At 44.4% G+C, this 21,638-nt stretch overlaps 1 protein-coding gene across 6 annotated transcripts; it reads left to right on the forward strand.

The window, feature by feature from the left end:
• Positions 1 to 9: 9 nt before the first annotated feature.
• cyyr1 (cysteine/tyrosine-rich 1) lies at positions 10 to 21,238 on the forward strand. 6 transcript variants are annotated; one of them, XR_009791914.1, is made up of 5 exons: positions 986 to 1,239; positions 1,380 to 1,475; positions 8,408 to 9,058; positions 9,563 to 10,424; positions 20,047 to 21,238. XR_009791914.1 is itself a non-coding variant. In XM_061798546.1 (4 exons), the coding sequence occupies exons 1-4, from the start codon at positions 900 to 902 to the stop codon at positions 20,139 to 20,141; spliced, it is 435 nt and encodes a 144-aa protein (XP_061654530.1). In that variant the 5' UTR covers positions 10 to 899; the 3' UTR covers positions 20,142 to 21,238. The 6 variants fall into 6 exon arrangements, 1 of the variants encoding a protein (XP_061654530.1); XM_061798546.1 differs by lacking the exons at positions 986 to 1,239; positions 1,380 to 1,475; positions 9,563 to 10,424 and adding an exon at positions 10 to 978 and having other exon boundaries at positions 8,408 to 8,507; positions 8,898 to 9,058; XR_009791913.1 differs by lacking the exon at positions 1,380 to 1,475.
• The last annotated feature ends 400 nt before the right edge of the window (positions 21,239 to 21,638 follow it).

The following is a 21,638-nucleotide window of genomic DNA, read 5'->3' on the forward strand; positions in this document are numbered from 1 at the left end:
TAGAGTGATTTATTGCTGACTGCTGGAGAGAAAGAGGGGAAGAGGGAGAGACAAGGTGCAAGGCGCCACCCAAGTTCCAAAACCGGAACTGCAGGGCACCCCTAACAGCAACAAAAATTGAGCCTTGCGCCCAAAGCTGAATAATAATGCACGTAAATTTCTCCCTTTTTTCTGACTTTGATCCTGACAAAGAAAAACACAGATTTGCCATTGATGTATAGGCCTACTTTTTACCTGCTTGTTTTTTTTATGCCTCAAGCATGATTATCCTACTGCTTGAAAGAAACATCTGGAAGGTATGAGGGATCATTGGTGCTCCACGTGGGTGTCGGAGCTGAATTATCCATCATTCAAATCCTCAGACAAAACCCCCACGTATAGCACGGGAAGAACATGCAATACCACACAGGAAGGCTGAGTTGAACCCAGACCTCTCAACTGTGAAGCAGATGTGCTAACCGCTAGGCTTGCATGCTGCCACTCTCTGTTTTAATTGTCTTATATTTATGACCTACAAGTGATTTCAACATATTTTACAGCTTCAGACTTATTGCAGGGTAGCGTAGGGTAGGAACCGAGCTCCATCGTAAACCAAGGACCCACATTGTAAGGCTCGTGCTCAACTTACGTATCCCGGGATTTACCTCTCCCTCTACTCTTCTCTCACTCACACTTTGCTGTCGCCCTCTCTCTCCCTTCTCTCTCTTCTCTCTCTTCTCTTCTCTCTCTCTCTCTCTCTCTCTCTCTCTTTCTCTCTATCTCTTCGCAGATAGATAGATAGATAATACTGCTGAATGATCCAGCCATGTGACCGCTGCGACTGGTCACAAAGGACATTTTTTGGAGGGGTTCGATCACGTTCATGTTGGTAGAGAAAGAGAAACAGCGGAAGTAAACTCATGGAAAACCCCTGCAGGAGGACGCGGCCTGTGAGATGGAAACTGCTGAGAAACTCATTTCTGCTTTGTTTTTCCACTGGTGAGGTTTCTATTTTGTTCGAATCAATTAATTCTGTTTAGCCAATTTAGTTATCGATGTAACTGCTATCGTGCCAATCTGTTGGTAAAAGCCAAAAGTATCGTCTGGATTTTAAGTGTGTGCGTGTGTGTGAGCGTGCGTGCGTGTGTGCGTGTTTAGAGAGGGTGGGGGATATTGATTCTCGTGCTTGTAGAGCAAGGACCTCCAAAGACAACCCAAGAGGAGCTAGTCAGAAGCCCTCCTGCTGGCAGTTACATAGAGGTATCACACAGCTTTCATGCTCGGAGTTGGATTAAAACATTGGGTTGCTTTGTGACCTTTTCCAGGAAAGATAATAAATACAAACAATGCTTTCTGCCTTGGTGCAAATCCTGTCTTAATGACTCTCTGTAATTTGTCAGGGTTTCCCAGTCTTTTCATCTTCAGACTCGAATAAGAAATTTCCTTTCCCACAAACCAAAATAAAGATGTTTCTACAGCATATACAACATAAATGGGTGGGTCTGTGTATATATGTACAGTATATGTACAGTGCTGTGAAAAAGTTTCTCCTATTCTAAAATTTTTACTTTTTTACAGTTTCCCCACATTGTTTAAGAACATCAACAAAAATGTAAATATCAGACAAAAATAGCTCAAGTAAACTAAAAATTCAGTTTTTAAATGGTGATTGTATTTATAAGCGGGGAAAAAACTATTCAAAGCGACTTGGCCCTCTGTGAAAAACTACTTGCCTCCCTTGTTAAATCATGAATTAACTGTGACTAAACACATTTTTGGGAAAGCCTAGTTCGTTTTCACTGACTACACCCAAGCCTGATTACCTCCATACCTGTTCAATCAAGAAATCACTGTAACAGAACCTGTCTGGCAAAATGAAGTCAGCCAAAAGATCTAAAAAAGGCTCAACAAAACGCCACAATACAAATTAATTCAAGAACAGATCAGAAATAAAGTAATTGACATCGATCAGTCTGAAAAGGGTTAGAAAGCCATTCCTAAAGCTTTAGGAATCCAGCGAACCACAGTGAGAGCCATTATCGACAGATGGAGAAAACACGGAACAGTGGCAAACCTTCCCAGGAGTGGCCGGGCTACAAATATTCCCCCAAGGACACACCAACAACTCATCCAGGAGGTCACAGAGGAAGCGAAGCGGTCCAGGACCAAATTGAACCCTGTGTGAGGGACATCAGTTGTGCCCCCTTGGCCGATTGTCAACGGTGGGGAGGGGGGTGCTGGCAGACACGTCTCTAAATGTTGAGTACCGCCCTCCACAGGATGCCACCCTTGGCGGCTGCCCATTTGGCCCATATCAGAAACCACCACTGCAGAGGAACCTATAACAACATCTAAAGAACTGTAGGCCTCCTCTGCTCAGTTAAGGTCAGTGTTCATGACTCAACAATCAGGAAGAGACTGTGCAAAAATGGCTTCCATGGCAGAGCTCTAAGGCGAAAACCACTGCTGACTAAAAAGAACATGATTCGTCTTGCTTTTGATAACAACAACAAAAACAAAAAAGAACATTTGAATGATTCCCAAAACGTTTGGGAGAATATTCTATGATTTTACTTTTTGCTGAACATTTTGGAAGGTGTGTGTCTTGTTATATTTGGTGTAAATGTAACACAGCATTGCAGAAAGATAGAAAAACAAAAACAAAAAAAATAAACATGGTGATGATAATATGATGTTCTGGGGCTGCTTCTACTTCAGGACCTGGACGACTTGCTGTGATTGATGGAACCAGGAATTTCACTTTTTACCAGAATATCCTGAAGAATTTTTACCCATCAGTTTGTGACCTCAAGCTGAAGTGCACTTGGGTTCTGCAGCAAGACAATGAACCAAAACACATCAGCAAGTCAACTTCTAAATCACTTTAAAAAAAAAGAAAGTTTAGGAGTGGTCTAGTCAAAGCCGAGACTTGAATCAAATTAAAATGCTCTGGAATGACCTTGACAAAGCTGCTCATGCTCGAAAACCTTACATTATTGCTGAATTAAAGCAATTCTGCAAGGAAGAGTGGAGCAAAATAACTCCACAGAGATTTGGAAGCCCCTCGTGTAAGCTGTCACCTTATTGTGGTGGAGGGGTTTGTGCTCCAATGATCCTAGGAGCTAAGTTGTCTGGGGCTTCACGCCCCTGGTAAGGTCACCCATGGGAAACAGGTCCTAGGGGAGGGACCAGACAAAGCACGACTCCAAAAACCCCTATGAAGCAAGAAACAAATGGATCTAGGTTTCCCTTGCCCGGACGCAGGCCCCCTCTGGAGCCAGGCCTAGAGGTGGGGCTCGAAGGCGAGCGCCTGGTGTCCGGGCCTGCACCTATGGGCCCGAAAGGGTAACATGGGTTCCCCTTCCCGTGGGCTCACCACCTATGGGATGGGCCATAGGGGTCGTGTGCGGTGCGACCTGGCGATCCGATCCCCATCTACAGAAGCTGGCTCTAGGGATGTGGAATGACACCTCTCTGACAGGGAAGGAGCCAGAGCTGGTGTTTGAGGTAGAGAGGTTCTGACTAGATATAGTCGGACCCGCCTCCACACACAGTTTGGGCTCTGGTACCAGTCGTCTTGAGTGGGGTTGGACTCTCTTCCACTCTGGATTTGCCCATGGTGAGAGGCACCTGTGTGGGTATACTTATTGCCCGCTGGTTCACACCGGTGGACGAGAGGGTAGCCTCCATCCGCCTTCGGGTGGAGGGACGGGTCCTGACTGTTGTTTGTGCCAATGCACCAAACAGCAGTTCAGTTCAGAGTACCCACCCTTTTTGGAGTCCTTGGAGGGGCTGCTGGAGAGCGCTCCCACTGGGGACTCCATTGTTCTGCTGGGGGACTTCAATGCTCATGTAGGCAATGACAGTGAGACCTGGAAGGGCGTGATTGAGAGGAACACCCCCAGATCAGAACCAGAGCGGTGTTCTGTTATTGGACTTCTGTGCTCATCACGGATTGTCCCAATAACGAACACCATGTTCAACCATAAGGGTGTCCACATGTGCACTTGGCACCAGGACACCCTAAGTCGCAGTTCGATGATCGACTTTGTGGTCGTGTCATCGGACTTGCGGCCGCATGTCTTGGACACTCGGGTGAAGAGTGGGGCGCGGAGCTGTCAACTGATCACCATCTGGTGGTGAGTTGGCTCCGATGGTGGGGAAAGATGCCAGTCCCAAACGTATTGTGAGGGTCTGCTCGGAACATCTGGCAGAATCCCCTGTCAGAAGGAGTTTCAAATAACTTTGCTCATGTTCCGGGGGAGGCGGGGAACATCGAGTCCGAGTGGACCATGTTCCGTGCCTCCATTGCTGAGGCGGCCAACCGGAGCTGTGACCGTAAGGTGGTCGGTGCCTGTTGTGGCAGCAATCACCGAACCCGTTGGTGGACACCAACGGTGAGGGATGCCGTCAAGCTGAAGAAGGAGTCCTATTGGGCCTTTTTGGCCTGTGGGACTCCTGAGGCAGCTGATGGGTACCGACTGGCCAAGCGTAATGCAGCTTTGGTGGTCGCTGAAGCAAAAACTCGGGTATGGGAGAATTTCGGTGAGGCCATGGAGAAAGACTTCCGGACGGCTTCAAGGAAATTCTGGTCCACCATCTGGCGTCTCAGGAGGGGGAAGCAGTGCACCATCAACACTGTGTATAGTGGGGATTGGGCGCTGCTGACCTCGACTCAGGACGTTGTGAGGTGGTGTGGAGAGTACTTTGAAGACCTCCTCAATTCCAATGACACGCCTTCCCATGAGGAAGCAGAGTGTGGATTCTCTGAGGCGGGTTCTCCGATCTTTGGGGTAGAGGTCACTGAGGCGGTTAAAAAGCTCCTCGGTGGCAAGGCCCCAGGGGTGGATGAGATTCGCCCAGAGTTCCTAAAGGCTCTGGATGTTGTGGGTCTGTCCTGCTTGGCATGCCTCTGCTACATCGCGTGGACAACGGGGACAGTGCCTCTGGATTGGCAGACTGCGGTGGTGGTCCCCCTTTTTAAGAAGGAGGACCAGAGGGTGTGTTCCAACTACAGGGGGATCACACTCCTCAGCCTCCCTGGTAAGGTCTATTCAGGGGTGCTGGAAAGGAGGGTCCGTCGGGAAGTCGAATCTCAGATTCAGGAGGAGCAGTGTGGTTTTCATCCAGGCCGTGTAACAGTAGACCAGCTCTACACCCTCGGCAGGGTTCTCGAGGGTGCATGGGAGTTCGTCCAACCAGTCTACATGTGTTTTGTGGACCGTGTCCCTTGGGGGATCCTGTGGGGGGTGCTTCGGGTGTATGCGGTGTTGAAAATGGATGGATGGAAATAAACTTCTCTGAATAACTACCGACCTATAAGCATTCTTCCAGCCATTTCCAAAGTTGCAGAAAAATGGGTGTCAGAGCAGATTGTCCATTATTTAATCAGCAGCTCCCCCTCTCTCCACGCCATGCAGTTTGGTTTCAGATCCAAGCATTCCACTGAAATGGCTACATGCCTCTTCATTGAGAAAATAAAATCTTCTCTCGACAAGGGTGGAGTTGTAGGGGCGGTGTTCTTGGACCTCAGGAAAGCTTTCGATACAGTAAATCACTCTGTTCTTCTTACCAAGCTCTCAAAATTTAATTTCTCTCGCAAAGCTGTGAGCTGGATTGAATCATATCTGCATGACCGAACACAATCTGTATCAGTTAACAACTGCAGATCAGAGTCTCTTAGGCTAACCTCTGGAGTCCCTCAGGGATCAATATTGGGCCCCCTTCTATTTAGTCTTTATATCAACGATTTGCCCACTGTTTGCTCTGAAGCAGAGTGCGTAATGTATGCAGACGACACAGTTTTCTTTGTTCATGGTCGCTCCAAAGATACTGTTGCTGCTAAACTCACTAATACAATGTCCTGTGTCACAACTTGGAGCAGGAGTGCTGTCTACAGCTAAACGTTTCTAAAACTGTAGGCATGTATTTCACTAAAACAAATAGAGTATCACCTGACCCCGACATACTTGTTAATGGAAAAAAAATGCAAATTGTCAGCCAATACAAATATATTGGGTTAATAATAGATTCACAGCTTTCCTTTAAAGCCCATATTGACAAATTGTGTAAAAATATCAAATTAAACCTCGCAAATTTTCGTGCAATTCGGAATGAAATGTCAACTGAAGCTGCAAAAATTTACCTGCATTCGATGATTCTTAGTCACTTTAACTATTGCATAACCAGTTGGTCCCAGGCTGGTCAGAATGCAAAAAAAACATTGGAAGTTTTGTACAAACAAGTAATTAAAGTGATGGATAAAAAACCAAGGCACTATCATCACTGTGCAATTTTTAAAAAAATACAGTCTTTTAAACTGGGACCGTCTTCACATATTTGCAGATTTAAATTTGATTTATAAAGTACTGCATGATTTGGCCCCAGCTCCTCTGGCTGAGTTCATCAGCCAAAGAAACAGCTCTGAGCGTGTCACTCGAGGCTCTGTCAGAGGTGACTGTCTCATTCCTCTGCGCAGGAGCACTTTCAGTAAGTCAGCCTGGTCAGTGAGGACCGCTGGTGAGTGGAACTCAGTACCTGAGGAGGTTAAACTGCTTACAACATACAAGGCCTTCACAAAAAAACTGAAAATGTGGCTAGTTAACACCTATAGCTGCCATCACTAAAAGACAAGTATGTTATGTTGTCTTTTTGTTATGATCAAAAAAATTATGGTTTTATTCTCTCTTAATAGTATAGTTTGATTATGTATCCTGTATTATATTGTCTTGTAGATGTATTTTACTGCTTTTTTACATCATGGCCAGGGGACTACAGATGAAAACTAGCCTTCTGGCTAATTCTGGCTTTTTTAACCATGTGTACTTCATGTGTTTTATGAAATTGCATTGTCCCCTTTCAAAAATAAACTGATAAACATAAAATCACTGTTTAAAAACTGTATTTATTGTGTTCTTGGGTTATATTTGTCTGATATTTACATTTGCTTGATGATCTTAGTTTTCACAACACACACGTAGATAGATAGATAGATAGATAGATAGATAGAACAACAGAGAAAAAATTTGCACTGCTGAAGATGACTCACTTCGCCTTTTGCCGTGAAAATGCGTGGCTATTACTTGATCGTACATAAAATAGCTTACAGCATTGTAGTCATTTTACCTCAACCTAATAAAAATTGGATCACATCCCATTTTAATATTGAGAAACCCTGCTCTAAAGTGAACCCAGATATGGAAATCTGCTTATGTGCCCCCAGGCTCACACCATTTGTATGATTTACTGAAAGAAAGCAGACATGCAAAAAGTATCTTGTTCTTGTGCTTCATTTGAAGTGCTTTGATACTCCAAATTGGAAATGGGCTAATGTGGTACATGAAAGCAGGTTGGTAACGGTTACAAACAAAAGCGAACTCTGTGTGCAGTGCTTTTAAAAATTGATAAAAATGCTTTAAAATATGGACAGTTATGGCTAATCTGGAGCAAGATTAATTGGTTGTATTATTCTCACACACGTGCACTATTAAAGCATGTTATTAACATACGGACATTATTGTTGAACAAAGAAAAACACAGAGTGGTGACAGAAGTAACTTGTAACTGATGAGACCAGAATTAAAAACACCCAAGAATGTCAAAGAACAAAAGATCAGACAACAGGATTCTGAAGTGGCCTTCTCTGAGTACTGATTTAAATCCTATTAACATCTGGAGAAGAAGCTGAACCGTGCTGTTTAGAGAAGGCAATCTTCAAACCAAAGACAGCTAGAGCAGTTTTCCCATGAGGAGCAGACTTGTCAGTTGCACAAGTCTTTGGACAATCTAAATGCTTTGACGTAAAAAAGCTTAAAGTGGTTTAATGTCCGAAAACTGCAATCAATCATCACCAAAACGTGTGTGTACATCTCTAGTCATGCCAAATTTCACTTCTGAAAATATCAAAATGGTAACTACAGTATTACGGATGCTGTCTACGTTAAGCCTTTTCCAATAAGGAAATGTAAGGTTATTGTGATATTTTCAGAGGTTGAAGTGGGCATGAGTAGAGAAGTATACACAAGTTTTGGTGACGATTGATCGCAGTCATCGGACATTAAATGAGGTTAAAGAATTTTACGTTTGTTATGCGTTTTAGACTGTCCCCAATTCATTGAGAGTTACAGAATTTGTTTGATTGCAGTTACTGCCTCAAAAGGTGGTGATGCCAAAACTAAATTAAGGGTACCATAATTTTTGTCCAGGTCGGTTTCATTAGTTTATCTTTAAAAAAATAATTATACTCGACCAGATTTCAATACATGTACAATAATAATGGGATTTTGTCTTCTTGCAAACTGATAATGCCAAACAAAATATTGTACAGTATGATGATTTCAAAGTCAATCATGTCATATGCTAAATTTACCGTTGCTAGGTTGTTAAAATGCATGACTCCGTTGTAAACTGTGTGCACGGTGTGTTGCAGGTGGCAGCAAAGCCCAGTGTCACGGCTGTCTCGAGTACTGCTGCGAAGGCTCGCCACCTTTCTGCTGCTCCTATTACGCCTTCGTGGAGGACGTCCTTTCGCTATTACAACCCACCATCTGCCTTTTATGTCGCAAAAAAACTATTTATTTCAGGCAAAAGTGTGCTTAAGATTAGCGTGAAAGCCGCTAACTCACTCACCAACTGTCCTTTAGCTTACCAGAAGGACTTAGCTAAACATGCATGCGGTGACGCTTGTATTTATCATTACTCATCACTATCACCATGCTTTTTCACAATAACATGCTGACTAATTTTGACTATGACAACGCTATTCAAAGGCACCACAAAAATCCTGGTAACACTCATTCACATCCACGTCACACCGTTGACTAATAGCAGATGATGCAGTAGGTCACTGTGGCAACACCCTAAAAGCGTTTGAGATCGCTTCGTCCTCTTCCTCACGTGTGACTGCTTGTGTGTTCCAGGGGCACTGCCATTTCTGGGATTGTGTTTGGCTTGGTGTTTCTGATGGCCGCAATGGCAGCCTTGTTCCTGTGTCTCTGCATGTGTGTGAAAAATGGACATGGCGCCAGGGTCGGTGTGTTCAGCACATCATGCATTAACACTGTTCCACAGGCCTACTCAGGTGAGTCGCCACTCAGATTACAAATGTCATATATGATCTCGGTTCCACTGTATGGTTCACTTTTGAGGTTCTTCTATAGGGTACTACAGTATTGCCTGAGCCGATACTACTATATATTTCACTTAAAGCATGCCATCATCGCGATATATAGACCCTTTCCAACAAAAAAATGTATATCATGGAAAAGTTTCCATAAAATTATTTCCATAATTCCAATTCAAAAAGTTAAACTTTCATAGATTATAGATTCAGGGCATACAATTGAAACAATTTCAAGTATTTATTTGTTTATTTTAACATAATTTGGGCTTCCAGCTCATAAAACCCACAAAATCAGGAATTCAAAAAATTTGAATACTATGAAGAAATCAGCCCAAATTTTGCAGGCCATAAATGTTTTAAATTGAGTGTCACACACTAATCATCTCCTAAAATCAAAGCACCTGGACAAGTTTCCCCAGGTGTCATGAAATTGCTTCAGTTTGGTTCAATTGTCTCAGTTAGGTTCAAAATGGGGAAGACTGCAGACTTGACAACTGACCAGAAGACCATCATTGATACCCTCCATAGGATGGGTAAGCCACAAAAGTTCATAGCTAAGGAGGCTGGCTGTTCACATAGCGCTATGTCCAAGCATATCCATGAAAAGTCTAGTGGAAGGACAAAATGTGGCAGGAGAAGATGCACCAGCAAAAGTGATGACCGTGGGCTTCAGTGGATTATCAGACAGAGAAGATTCAAGAATCTAGAATCTAGATCCAGAAAGAGTGGACTGAGGCAGGTGTCACAGCTTCAAAAACCACCACATTCCGACGCACTGTCAGGTTCCTCGGGTCAAGCCACTTCTGAGACTAAGCCAACGTAGGAAGCATCTCAACGGGCCAATGAGAAGAATGACTGGACTGTTGGCCAGTGGTCCAAGGTCCTCTTTTCCGATGAAAGTAATGTATACCTTTCACTCGGGAATCAAGGGTCCAAGGGTCTGGAGGAAGGCGGGTGAAGAACAGAACCCAAGCTGCTTGAGTTCCAGTGTGAAATATTCACAGTCAGTCATGATTTGGTATGCAATGTCCAGTGCAGGTGTTGGTAAACTCTGCTTTCTTAAATCCAAGATCACTGCAAGAGTCTACCAGAATGTTTTAGAGGACTTCATGATTCCTTCTGCTGAGGATCTGCATGTAGATGCAGATTTCATCTTCCAGCAGGACCAGGCCCCTGCCCAAAATGAGGGACGCCAGACCCCAAAACAAAGAAGAACTGACAGCCACCATCAAGGAAATCTGAGTTTCCATAAATGCTACAGGGTGATTGCCTCAATGCCATGGCGCATCGAGGCAGGGATTAAAGCAAAGGGATTTCCAACCAGGTATTGAAGATGAACATATCGTTTTATCCATCCATCCATTTTCTTTTACCGCTTATCCTCACTAGGGTCGCAGGATGCTGGAGCCTATCCCAGCTATCTTCGGACGGGAGGCGGAGGTACACCCTGAACCAGTCGCCAGCCAATCGCAGGGCACATAGAAATTAACAACCATTCGCGCTCACATTCACACCTACGGGCAATTTAGAGTCTTCAATCAACCTACCACGCATGTTTTGGGGATGTGGGAGGAAACCGGAGAGCCCGGAGAAAACCCACCCAGACACGGGGAGAACATGCAAACTCCGCACAGGCGGGTCCGGGATTTGAACCCCGGTCCCCAGAACTGTGAGGCAGATGTGCTAACCAGTCTCCACCGTTTTATGAGCTGGAAGCCCAAATTATGTAAAAATAAAGAAATAAATAGGCTTTACACGATCAGGATTTTTGGGGGCGATCAGGGAGTTTAAAATACCAATAACCGATCCCCGATCCGATCACAAGATGGAGCAATGTGTCTATTTATATATATTCAAATATATCTTGTCAGATGATGTATTCTAATCAGTCAGGTCAAACCAACATTACAACATGACAGAAATAATGGGTGCTAACTTACTGTAATTAAATTACTTTATTGTAATTAAATTACATCACACACACCGAAACTTTAGAGCATGACTCGACAGAACGCCGGTACAACCATGAGTGCTAGCACTAGCTTGCTTGGCTAAATTATGTTTTGTTGCCTACTTGCGAGCCGTATCGTATTAAAAGTATGTGAACATTCCTCAAGCAAGCCTTGAATTAAAGTCCTCTCCCAAGCAACGGTGACCACCAGCACACGTTTTTTCCCCATTTTGTTCTTATAATACACGACGTGATCCATTATTGTTGTTGTGGCCGTGGTAACGAGTGCATCCGGTCGCATTTGAGTTGATAAGATAAAGCCCAGTGATCGTAAAAGACGGGATGTGGTGGTATCCGAATACAAGATTTTATTGCAGTAGTCTGACATAATGCAGTCATGAAAGAGAACATTTGTCTTGTAGTATGATCCTTACGTGTTGTCTGTCCCACACCAGCGACATGTTTTTTTGTTTTTTTAAAATAACTTTATTGGTGGTCAGATATTTACAGTACTACGTCAAAAGACACGCGACAAGGCTGAAAATAAACCAGCTTTTGGATTCAAATATACTGTACACAATGGCGACGCGGAGTATATTTCTTTTGCGGAGCCGATCAATTATGTCATTTATGACATTAAAGCTGATCAGCCGATCAGCATAAAATGCTAATTATCGGCCGACACCGATCAGGGCGATCAGATCGGTGTAAAGTCTAGTAGGCTTTACACGATCAGGATTTTTGGGGCCGATCATCGATCAGCGATTTTAAAAAACCGATAACGGATCACCGGTCTTATCACAAGATGGGGCAATGCGTCTATTTAAATGACTTGTTCATTTACTGTATATCCATCCATCCATTTTCTTGTACCGCTTATCGTCACTAGGGTCGCGGATTGCTGGAGCGTTTCCCAGCTATCTTCTGGGGGGTTGAGGGGTACACCCAGAACCGGTCGCCAGCCAATCACAGGGCACATAGAAACAAACAACCATTCGCGCCCACATTCACACCAATTTAGAGTCTTCAAGCAACCTACCACGCATGTTTTTGGGAGGTGGGACGAAACCGGAGTGGCCGGAGAAAATCCCCGGCCCCACCTGTGTGGAGTTTGCATGTTCTCCCCGTGCCTGCGTGGGTTTTCTCCAGGCACTCCGGTTTCCTCCCACATCCCAAAAACATGCATGCTAGGTTAATTGAAGTCTCTAAATTGCCCGTAAGTGTGAATGTGAGTGCGAGTGGTTGTTTGTTTGTATGTGCCCTGGGATTGGCTGGCAACCAGTTCAGGGTGTACCCCGCCTCCTGCCCGATGACAGCTGGGATAGGCTCCAGCACGCCCACGACCCTTGTGAGGAGAAGCGGCTCAGAAAATATATATATATATATGCAGCTTGGCAACAGGTAAAAGGCTAATAAAAGAGACATTAAGAGCCAGTTTAAAATGACATGCATATTTTGTGTCCGAGTCTATTATTCTATTTTTTTAAAGTTTAATCTATTCATGACATCTGTCACTTTATGCTATACAACCTATTTATTTTAATAAATTTTTCAACAAATTCTAATAATTACCTTCTTTTACGTTTTGGCTTCTCAAACCCCTAGAATGTCAGGTAGTGCAATTACTTAAAATTGCTTGGGGAAAGAGACCTTTTAGAGTCTGCTCAGAAACAAACACAATATTATGCTTCTGGAAAAGGAGACTTAAATGAATGACTATTATCATCAATCAGTACTCTGTGGACAAATTCCTGATTTATGGATTTAAACAAAAACATACTAGGATTAAAATGAATGGACTCAGGAAACTGAACCCAAAACTGATGTTTTTCAGTAGGGATAGGTGAGTACCAATACCAGGTATTTCTAGGTCCTCATGAAGGCTGCCCATACTTGCCACCGATATTTAAGGTAAAAAAAAAAAATAATCTAAGTAAGTCCTCCTCGCCAATAGTTGGCACTTTACTTCAGTGATTAGACATATCAGCGAATTATCATGTGCGGCAGAAAGACAGAAAGGTCTTTGTATACAATTATCTGTCAATGTCTTGCTTTAAATTTTGTGTATATAAAAAGTACTAGTGGTATCGGTACTCAGTATCGGTGAGTTTGAATACGCAGTAATCTTTCAGTAATCAGATAGATAAGGGCTTCATGTATACTAATTTAAACCAATAATCTTTCATTTCCAGCCATTGAATTACTTCTTGAATTACTTTTTATTGGCTTTATTCAATAGCGAATTAATAGAGCTTTCTAACACTTCAAAGTTCATCACGATCTTCTTCTTTTCCTTTCGGCTTGTCCCGTTAGGGGTCGCCACAGCGCGTCATCCTTTCCATGAGAGCCTATTATCTCCTGCATCCTCCTCTCGAACACCAACTGCCATCATGTCTTCCCTCACGACATCCATCAACCTTCTCTTTGGTCTTCCTCTAGCTCTCTTGCCTGGCAGCTCCATCGTCATCATCCTTCTACCAATATACTCACTCTCTCTCCTCTGGACGTGTCCAAACCATTGAAGTCTGCTCTCTCTAACTTTGTCTCCAAAACATCGAACCTTGGCTGTCCCTCTGATGAGCTCATTTCTAATTTTATCCAACCTGGTCACTCCGAGAGCGAACCTCAACATCTTCATTTCCGCCACCTCCAGCTCTGCTTCCTGTTTTCTCTTCAGTGCCACTGTCTCTAATCCATACATCATGGCTGGCCTCACCACTGTTTTATAAACTTTGCCCTTCATCCTAGCAGAGACTCTTCTGTCACATAACACACCTGACACCTTCCTCCACCCGTTCCAACCTGCTTGGACCCGTTTCTTCACTTCCTGACCACACTCACCATTGCTCTGGACGGTTGACCCCAAGTATTTAAAGTCCTCTACCTTTGCCATCTCTTCTCCCTGTAGCCTCATTCTTCCCCCACCACCCCTCTCATTCATGCACATATATTCTGTTTTACTTCGGCTAATCTTCATTCCTCTTCTTTCCAGTGCATGCCTCCATCTTTCTAACTGTTCCTCCAGCTGCTCCCTGCTTTCACTGCAGATCACAATGTCATCTGCAAACATCATGGTCCACGGGGATTCCAGTCTAACCTCATCTGTCAGCCTATCCATCACCACTGCAAAAAGGAAGGGGCTCAGGGCTGATCCCTGATGCAGTCCCACGTCCACCTTAAATTCTTCTGTCACACCGACAGCACACCTCACCGCTGTTCTGCTGCCCTCGTACATGTCCTGTATTATTCTAACATACTTCTCTGCCACTCCAGACTTCCGCATGCAGTACCACAGTTCCTCTCTGGGTACTCTGTCATAGGCTTTCTCTAGAGCTACAAAGACACAATGTAGCTCCTTCTGACCTTCTCTGTACTTTTCCATCAACATCCTCAAGGCAAATAATGCATCTGTGGTACTCTTTCTAGGCATGAAACCATACTGTTGCTCGCAAATACTCACTTCTGTCCTGAGTCTAGCCTCCACTACTCTTTCCCATAACTTCATTGTGTGGCTCATCAACTTTATTCCTCTATAGTTGCCACAGCTCTGCACATCACCTTTGTTCTTAAAAATGGGCACCAGTACACTTTTCCTCCATTCCTCAGGCATCTTCTCACACGCTAGCATTCTATTGAACAAGCTGGTCAAAAACTCCACAGCCACCTCTCCTAGATGCTTCCATACCTCCACAGGAATGTCATCAGGACCAACTGCCTTTCCATTTTTCATTCTCTTTAATGCCTTTCTAACTTCCCCCTTACTAATCATTGCCACTTCCTGGTCCACCACACTTGCCTCTTCTACTCTCCCTTCTCTATCATTTTCCTCATTCATCAACTCCTCGAAGTATTCTTTCCATCTACCTAGCACACTGCTGGCACCAGTCAACATATTTCCATCTCTATCCTTAATCACCCTAACCTGCTGCACATCCTTCCCATCTCTATCCCTCTGTCTGGCCAGCCTGTATAGATCCTTTTCTCCTTCTTTAGTGTCCAACCTGCCATACATGTCATCATATGCCTCTTGTTTTGCCTTTGCCACCTCTACCTTTGCCCTGTGTCGCATCTCAATGTATTCCTTTCGCCTCTCCTCGGTCCTCTCAGTGTCCCACTTCTTCTTAGCTAACCGTTTTCCTTGTATGATTTCCTGTACTGTGAGGTTCCACCACCAAGTCTCCTTCTCTCCTTTCCTGCCAGAAGATACACCAGGTACTCTCCTGCCTGCTTCTCTGATCACCTTGGCTGCAGTGGTCCAGTCTTCTGGAAGCTCTTCCCGTCCACCGAAAGCCTGTATCACCTCTTCCCGAAAAGCTGCACAACACTCGTCCTGTCTCAGCTTCCACCACATGGTTCTCTTCTCTGCCTTTGTCTTCCTAATTTTCCTCCCCACCACCAGAGTCATCTTACACACCACCATCCTATGCTGTCTAGCCACACTCTCCCCTACCACTACCTTACAGTTGGTAACCTCCTTCAGATTACATCGTCTGCACAAGATGTAATCCACCTGTGTGCTTCTAGCTCCGCTCTTGTAGGTCACCCTATGTTCGTGCCTCTTCTGGAAAAAAGTGTTCACTACAGCCATTTGCATCCTTGTTGCAAAGTCTACCACCATCTGTCCCTCCAAGTTCCTTTCCTGGATACCGTACTTACCCATCACTTCTTCATCACCCTTATTACCTTCACCAACATGTCCATTACAATCTGCACCAATTACGACTCTCTCTCTGTCTGGGATGCTCAGAACTACATCATCTAGCTCCTTCCAGAATTTCTCTTTCACCTATAGGTCACATCCTACCTGTGGGGCATAGCCACTAATCACATTACACATAACACCCTCAATTTCAAGTTTCAGCCTCATCACTCGATCTGATACTCTTTTCACCTCCAAGACATTCTTAGCCAACTCTTCTTTTAAAATAACCCCGACTCAATTTCTCTTCCAATTTAATAATTTAAACCCTGCCCCTAAACTTCTAGCCTTACTGCCTTTCCACCTGGTCTCCTGGACACACAATATATCAACCTTTCTCCTAATCATCATGTCAACCAACTCCCGAGATTTTCCTGTCATAGTCCCAACATTCAAAGTCCCCACATTCAGTTCTAGGCTCTGTGTTTTCCTCTTCTCTTTCTGCCGAAAAACCCGCTTTCCACCTCTTCTTCTTCTTCTTTGACTTCGACTTCGACCCACAGTAGCTGAATTTCCAACAGCGCCCTGCAGGTTGACGGCGCCGGTGGCGGACGTTGTTAACCTGGGCCACGACCGATCCGGTATGGAATTCTTTGGATGAACGCTCATATTTGTTTGGCAAGGTTTTAAGCCGGATGCCCTTCCTGACGCAACCCTCTGCATTTATCCGGGCTTGGGACCGGCCTACAGTTTGCACTGACTTGTGCCCCCCATAGGGCTGCATTTCAAAGTTCATCACGATAGCTCAACTAAAAGGAAAGATATGGACATTCTTCTACCAAAGAGTCAAGGTTTCGGTCGCAAGTTTCCTAATGATTGACATTGATTTCTGTGCAGAAACTTTTGGCAAATTGTTCGACATAAAAAGTGGCATAAAAAAACTTTAATCCTCAGTCGATTCTTAAAAACTAGGGCTCATATTATTAATGTAACACTCCTCTATCCAGTGGTATTTTGATATGAAGGTAATTAGAACATTTTAGAGGCATACCTATAATTAACGTTGATTTCTCATGGTGTGGGAAACAACAAAGCTGCTCTTTCATTATCCAAGAAGTATTTATTTTCCCCCTGGTACTTGGATGTTTTTGTTGGAGTTGAAAGAAGATCGCTTGCAGGTACATTGTCTGCACGTTAAACCCTCTGCCCTCCCACCCCCCCTTTTTCATCATTTATTTATCACCTTTCATTCTGTGTACGTTGTCGTCTTCAAGGAAAACCGGACTGACAATCTTTGCTCTGCGATCATGTTTCAACACATTGGCAAACTGGTGTTGCAATACAGACTCTTTGATGGGAATGGGGAGGGGTTCTGCACCTCAACACCAGATGAAGGGAATACTGCTAGTGATGTGATTAGAAGTGTGCAACTCGCCTTTGATGGGAAAACTAAAAATCGAGTTATTGTCAAAGATCAGTGCCTGGAATTGTTAATGTAGAACTCGACTGGCTGGGTAGCTACTGTACTAAACAAAAGTGACAAATGACAGTGAGGTATTGCTGATGCAAGCCTTCAAATTTGAGCTGGAGCTTATTTAAACTTATTTTCCCTGTCCTTTCTTCTCAGCTACTTTGATGTTTCAGTGGCTAAATGAAGGTAACCCTGCTGGGATTGTGCACCATGTATGCGGGTCTGCTGTTTCACCACTAGAGGACAGAGAAGCCTCATCAAAGTCATGAAATGGGCCACAGTAGTTTAAAAGTTTATTCCAGAATAGTAGACATTAAAGGGCCCAAAAGCAAGTTGATCGTAGTGAAGGGAGAGATGACTTGCTTTTACTAAACCTGTGAGATAGCATTCCTTTATGTCAGCCATTTTTCCTTATCAAGAATCGGATGACTTTATAGTCATTACAAAAACACTCATATCAATATTTATTGTGCATCCCTACAGTTTTTAGAACACAGTACCTGTTGCTTTTTTATCTTAGCTCGAGATGCTACAGTATTGAGCACTTTTGACACCCGCTGCACTTGCTTTGTGTGAAAGGTAGAGCGCAAGGACGACGGCACCCAAGGTGCGGCCCATGCAGACCATGCCCACATTTGGAAGTGAACAAATAGCAGCCTAGAAGTCGGGCGGCTTTCTCTGCTGAGTAGAACGCGACTCGACAATATGTATTTGTCATTTTAAGGAGGAGGAGGTGATGCAGCAGCTATAAAAAGGCAATGTGTGCATCCCATACTAATTTCACAGCAGCATCTCAGAGTTTATAACTCATTCGTGAGCTATAGTTCCACGGAGAATGCTTCGAGGTGTATTTTAGGCCGAACAGGGAGCAGTTTGAAAGCCTCCTGCAGAGACGTCTCGCTTTATCGTTTTTCTATTACCCCAAAACTGGGGGTAGTGGACCATAGCATGGAATAATGAACAGCAGCTGCCCCACTGGGACAATTTTCCCTCCTTTGAAATCAGCCGGTCAACGCATTTCTGTGGCGGCCGAAGGGTGCGCCATAAGAGGCCACAGTACCGCAACGCGCACCGGTACCCTTGGGTGAGTTTTTCCCCCCTCCTCCTCGTCCAGCGACGTGCGGCTGACAACTGTAAGGCTGACGGCCCTAATGCTGTTCTGCCAGCTACTCTAGCCGCTATCGGGCTGGTTCAGGGCCGCGGATCCCGTCCGGTTCGTCGCTGCCTTGCAACGCAACGTGTGTGGGGCCAGAGAGCACGACACTGTAGCCCAAATAAGACCGCAGTCCTCCCAAATAATACAAGACACATTACACTTCAGGGAAGATGAAATTTTTTTTTTTCGAGGACATAATTATAATAATAATAATTTGATGGCCAATTGCAGTCACTGATGGTGTAATGGTACACTCGCCTGACTTTGGTGCGAGCAGCGTGGGTTCAGTTCCCACTCAGTGACGGTGTGAATGTGAGTGCGAATGGCGACTGACCGGCGACCAGTTCAGGGTGTAGTCCGCCTTTCGCCCGAAGTCAGCTGGGATAGGCTCCAGCGTCCCGCGACCCTAACCAGGATAAGCGGTGTTGAAAATGGATGGATGGATGGATGCCCAATTGCACGCTATACTAATGGATGAATAATTAAAATTAATTAATTAAACAAAGCGGCATGGTGGCGACTGGTTAGAGCGTCAGCCTCACAGTTCTGAGGACCCGGGTTCAATCCCCGGCCCCGCCTGTGTGGAGTTTGCATGTTCTCCCCGTGCCTGCGTGGGTTTTCTCCGGGCACTCCGGTTTCCTCCCACATCCCAAAAACATGCATTAATTGGAGACTCTAAATTGCCCGTAGGCATGACTGTGAGTGTGAATGGTTATTTGTTTCTAGGTGCCCTGCGATTGGCTGGCAACCAGTTCAGGGTGTGCCCCGCCTCCTGCCCGATGACAGCTGGGATAGGCTCCAGCACGCCCGTGACCCTAGTGAGGAGAAGCGGCTCAGAAAATGGATGGATGGATGGATAATTAAACAAAATAACAAAATAAAAATAAAATAACCATAGATAGATAGATAGATAGATAGATAGATAGATAGATAGATAGATAGATAGATAGGCTCCAGTATACCCGTGAACCTAGTGAGGATAAGCGGAAAATGGATGGATGGATTAGAATAAGAATAAAACAAAATAATAATAAGAAGAAGAATGAATGAGGAAGTGGCAGGTCACTGATCGTGTAGTGGTACATTTCCCTGACTTAGGTGCAGGCAGCGTGGGTTCAGTTCCCACTCAGTGACGGTGTGAGTGTGAGTGCGAATGGTTGTCCGTGTCTATATGTGACCTGCGACTGACTGGCGACCAGTTCAGGGTGTAGTCTGCCTTTCGCCCCACGTCAGCTGGGATAGGCTCCAGTGCCTCGCAATCCTGAACAAGATAAACGGGATTGAGAATGGATGGATGGATGGATGGATGGGGCAATTCTTCTGAATGGCCACTGCATGGAATACGGGCGCTTGGTGTTAATATAGTGCGGGAGGGCCTCGTGCTAGAAAGTATACGCCCCAGCCCGTTGTCATCACCGGCTAGTTTTTAACCTCGGCCCAAAAATCCGGCCAACTGAGATGATGAAAAAGAATTTTAAACTCTATCTCAACAATTCAGTACTAAATTGTTCTCAGTCTGCACGTTTTCGGCACTTGTCTTCAAACATGGTTAACGTATTTAGAAACAAAACACGACAATGAGTTTGGTTCAACTTTAAGTAATGTACCATGCAACAGAATAACATCTTTACATCTCTACAAGAACCAAATTAATCTTATTGAGGTGATAAAGGATATGGTTTGACAAAATATTTGAACTGACGCTATCTTACTTTTTCTTTGCCCTCAGGTCCTCCGCCTCTATACTCCTACGACTGTGAGACGTATCCTCCACCTCTACACCCTCCACCCTACACACCGGTTCAGTCAGGGCTAGCCAGCTAATCCCCTCCTCCTCCTTACTCGAGGCGCACGAGCAAATGATTGCATGGATCTTCCACTGGCAGCTGAAATGAAGCGCTCAGGCAGGCCTGGCTATGCAGGCAACAGAATAACCTCAGGTGTGTGGAGCAGGGCCCAGTGCAATAATGATTCAGCACTCAGGCTACCCGAGCAGTGAGTTCTTCTGCTGAGTAGATGAAAAATGAAGACGGTGTTGAGGAAATTAATAATAATTGAATACAATGTAGGACAGGACAATGAGGCACTGGAACTTGCTGTGCTTGCCGGCAGCCATTACCAAACGCTTATCATCTCCGGCCATGCACTTCAAAGGGACTGAGTTGTCTTTTTAAATTGAAGACTACCTTTCTTGAGGGAACATTTTTACTACCCCGGGAAGAAAGTTTTCCCAGGACATTTATAGACATATTTTTTCTTTCATTTTTTAAATTATTTTCTTTTAATTATTTCATCAATGTGATTGTTTCTGGGGTAAAACCTGATGTGAAGTGCCTATCTGAACAAAGCAGGACTGGCATGTCCAGGGTGGAAAATGAAACTGCTTTTCCCACTGATACTTGACATAATGAGTGACAGTGAACTGGGGTCACAAGCTGAGCCACTCTGACACGTCAATATTGTGCAACATTTATTACATGCATTTCAGTTGTGCTCATTCAAACTGCTGTCACAGTGTGATAGCATAGTGACTGTGAATGGAGGATGAGACTTTACTGTGCTGAATGCATAAATGACTCCTGGCTGTGTGTTAGATAAATTGTAGAAGTTATCATTTATTTGCTTAGCTTGCATTAGTATAATGGACAATTTTAGATGTCTCGCCTTCAAAAAGAAGACTCAGCATCATCCGATGGAAGGGCGCCTGGACCAAGGACGTGATCGGATGTGGTCGGGTCGTGACAGGTGTTGGTTCAATATTATGTGTTGTGTCTTATTGTTTAGAATACTATGTCTGGGAAAAACCCTCTTATTATCAAATATTTTGTGTTGTGTCTTATTGCTTAGAACATTATGATTTGTAAATCCCTCCTATTTCAAATAAAAGCAGGAGCGAGGGGGGGGATTGTTTAGAGCGTGTTGAGAGGCTGTGATCTGAACAATCTCCCATACGCCCTCCTCATGAGAAAAAGAAACCAGCGTCTTCATTCCTTTTGTGTCTATTTTTTATAATGTTGGGTAAGATAAATCCAACATTAAATTGGTCCTTCGAGCCGGATGTCAACACACCCGAGGATTCCAGTTGTGGAGCCGACTTCCAGTTAAGAGACCGTGGCCACGGCAAGTAAGACCCTTTTACGGGACTGGTCTTCGTCCTCCTCAACTGGGATCTGAAGGTTGACGACAATCCACAGGATTGAAGACGAGTGGTGAGTTAAATTTTAAAAAATTTTTTGGGGAAAAAAGGATTAAAGAGTGAGTGAATTGCGCGACGAAGAAGTCTGCGGCAGAACAAACCTTGTGTAATACTAGTCACTGGCA

This window comes from Phyllopteryx taeniolatus, chromosome 1 (genome assembly GCF_024500385.1).
Source record: "Phyllopteryx taeniolatus isolate TA_2022b chromosome 1, UOR_Ptae_1.2, whole genome shotgun sequence".
NCBI classification, from domain to species: Eukaryota; Metazoa; Chordata; class Actinopteri; order Syngnathiformes; family Syngnathidae; genus Phyllopteryx; species Phyllopteryx taeniolatus.

Bases quoted from the DNA above. Each gene is read 5' to 3' on its own strand.
- cyyr1 (XM_061798546.1), top strand. From the start codon at position 900: ATGGAAAACCCCTGCAGGAGGACGCGGCCTGTGAGATGGAAACTGCTG. The intron at 979-8,407 runs GTGAGGTTTCTA...GGTGTGTTGCAG, and splicing joins TCTGCTTTGTTTTTCCACTG to GTGGCAGCAAAGCCCAGTGT. The intron at 9,059-20,046 runs GTGAGTCGCCAC...CTTTGCCCTCAG, and splicing joins TGTTCCACAGGCCTACTCAG to GTCCTCCGCCTCTATACTCC.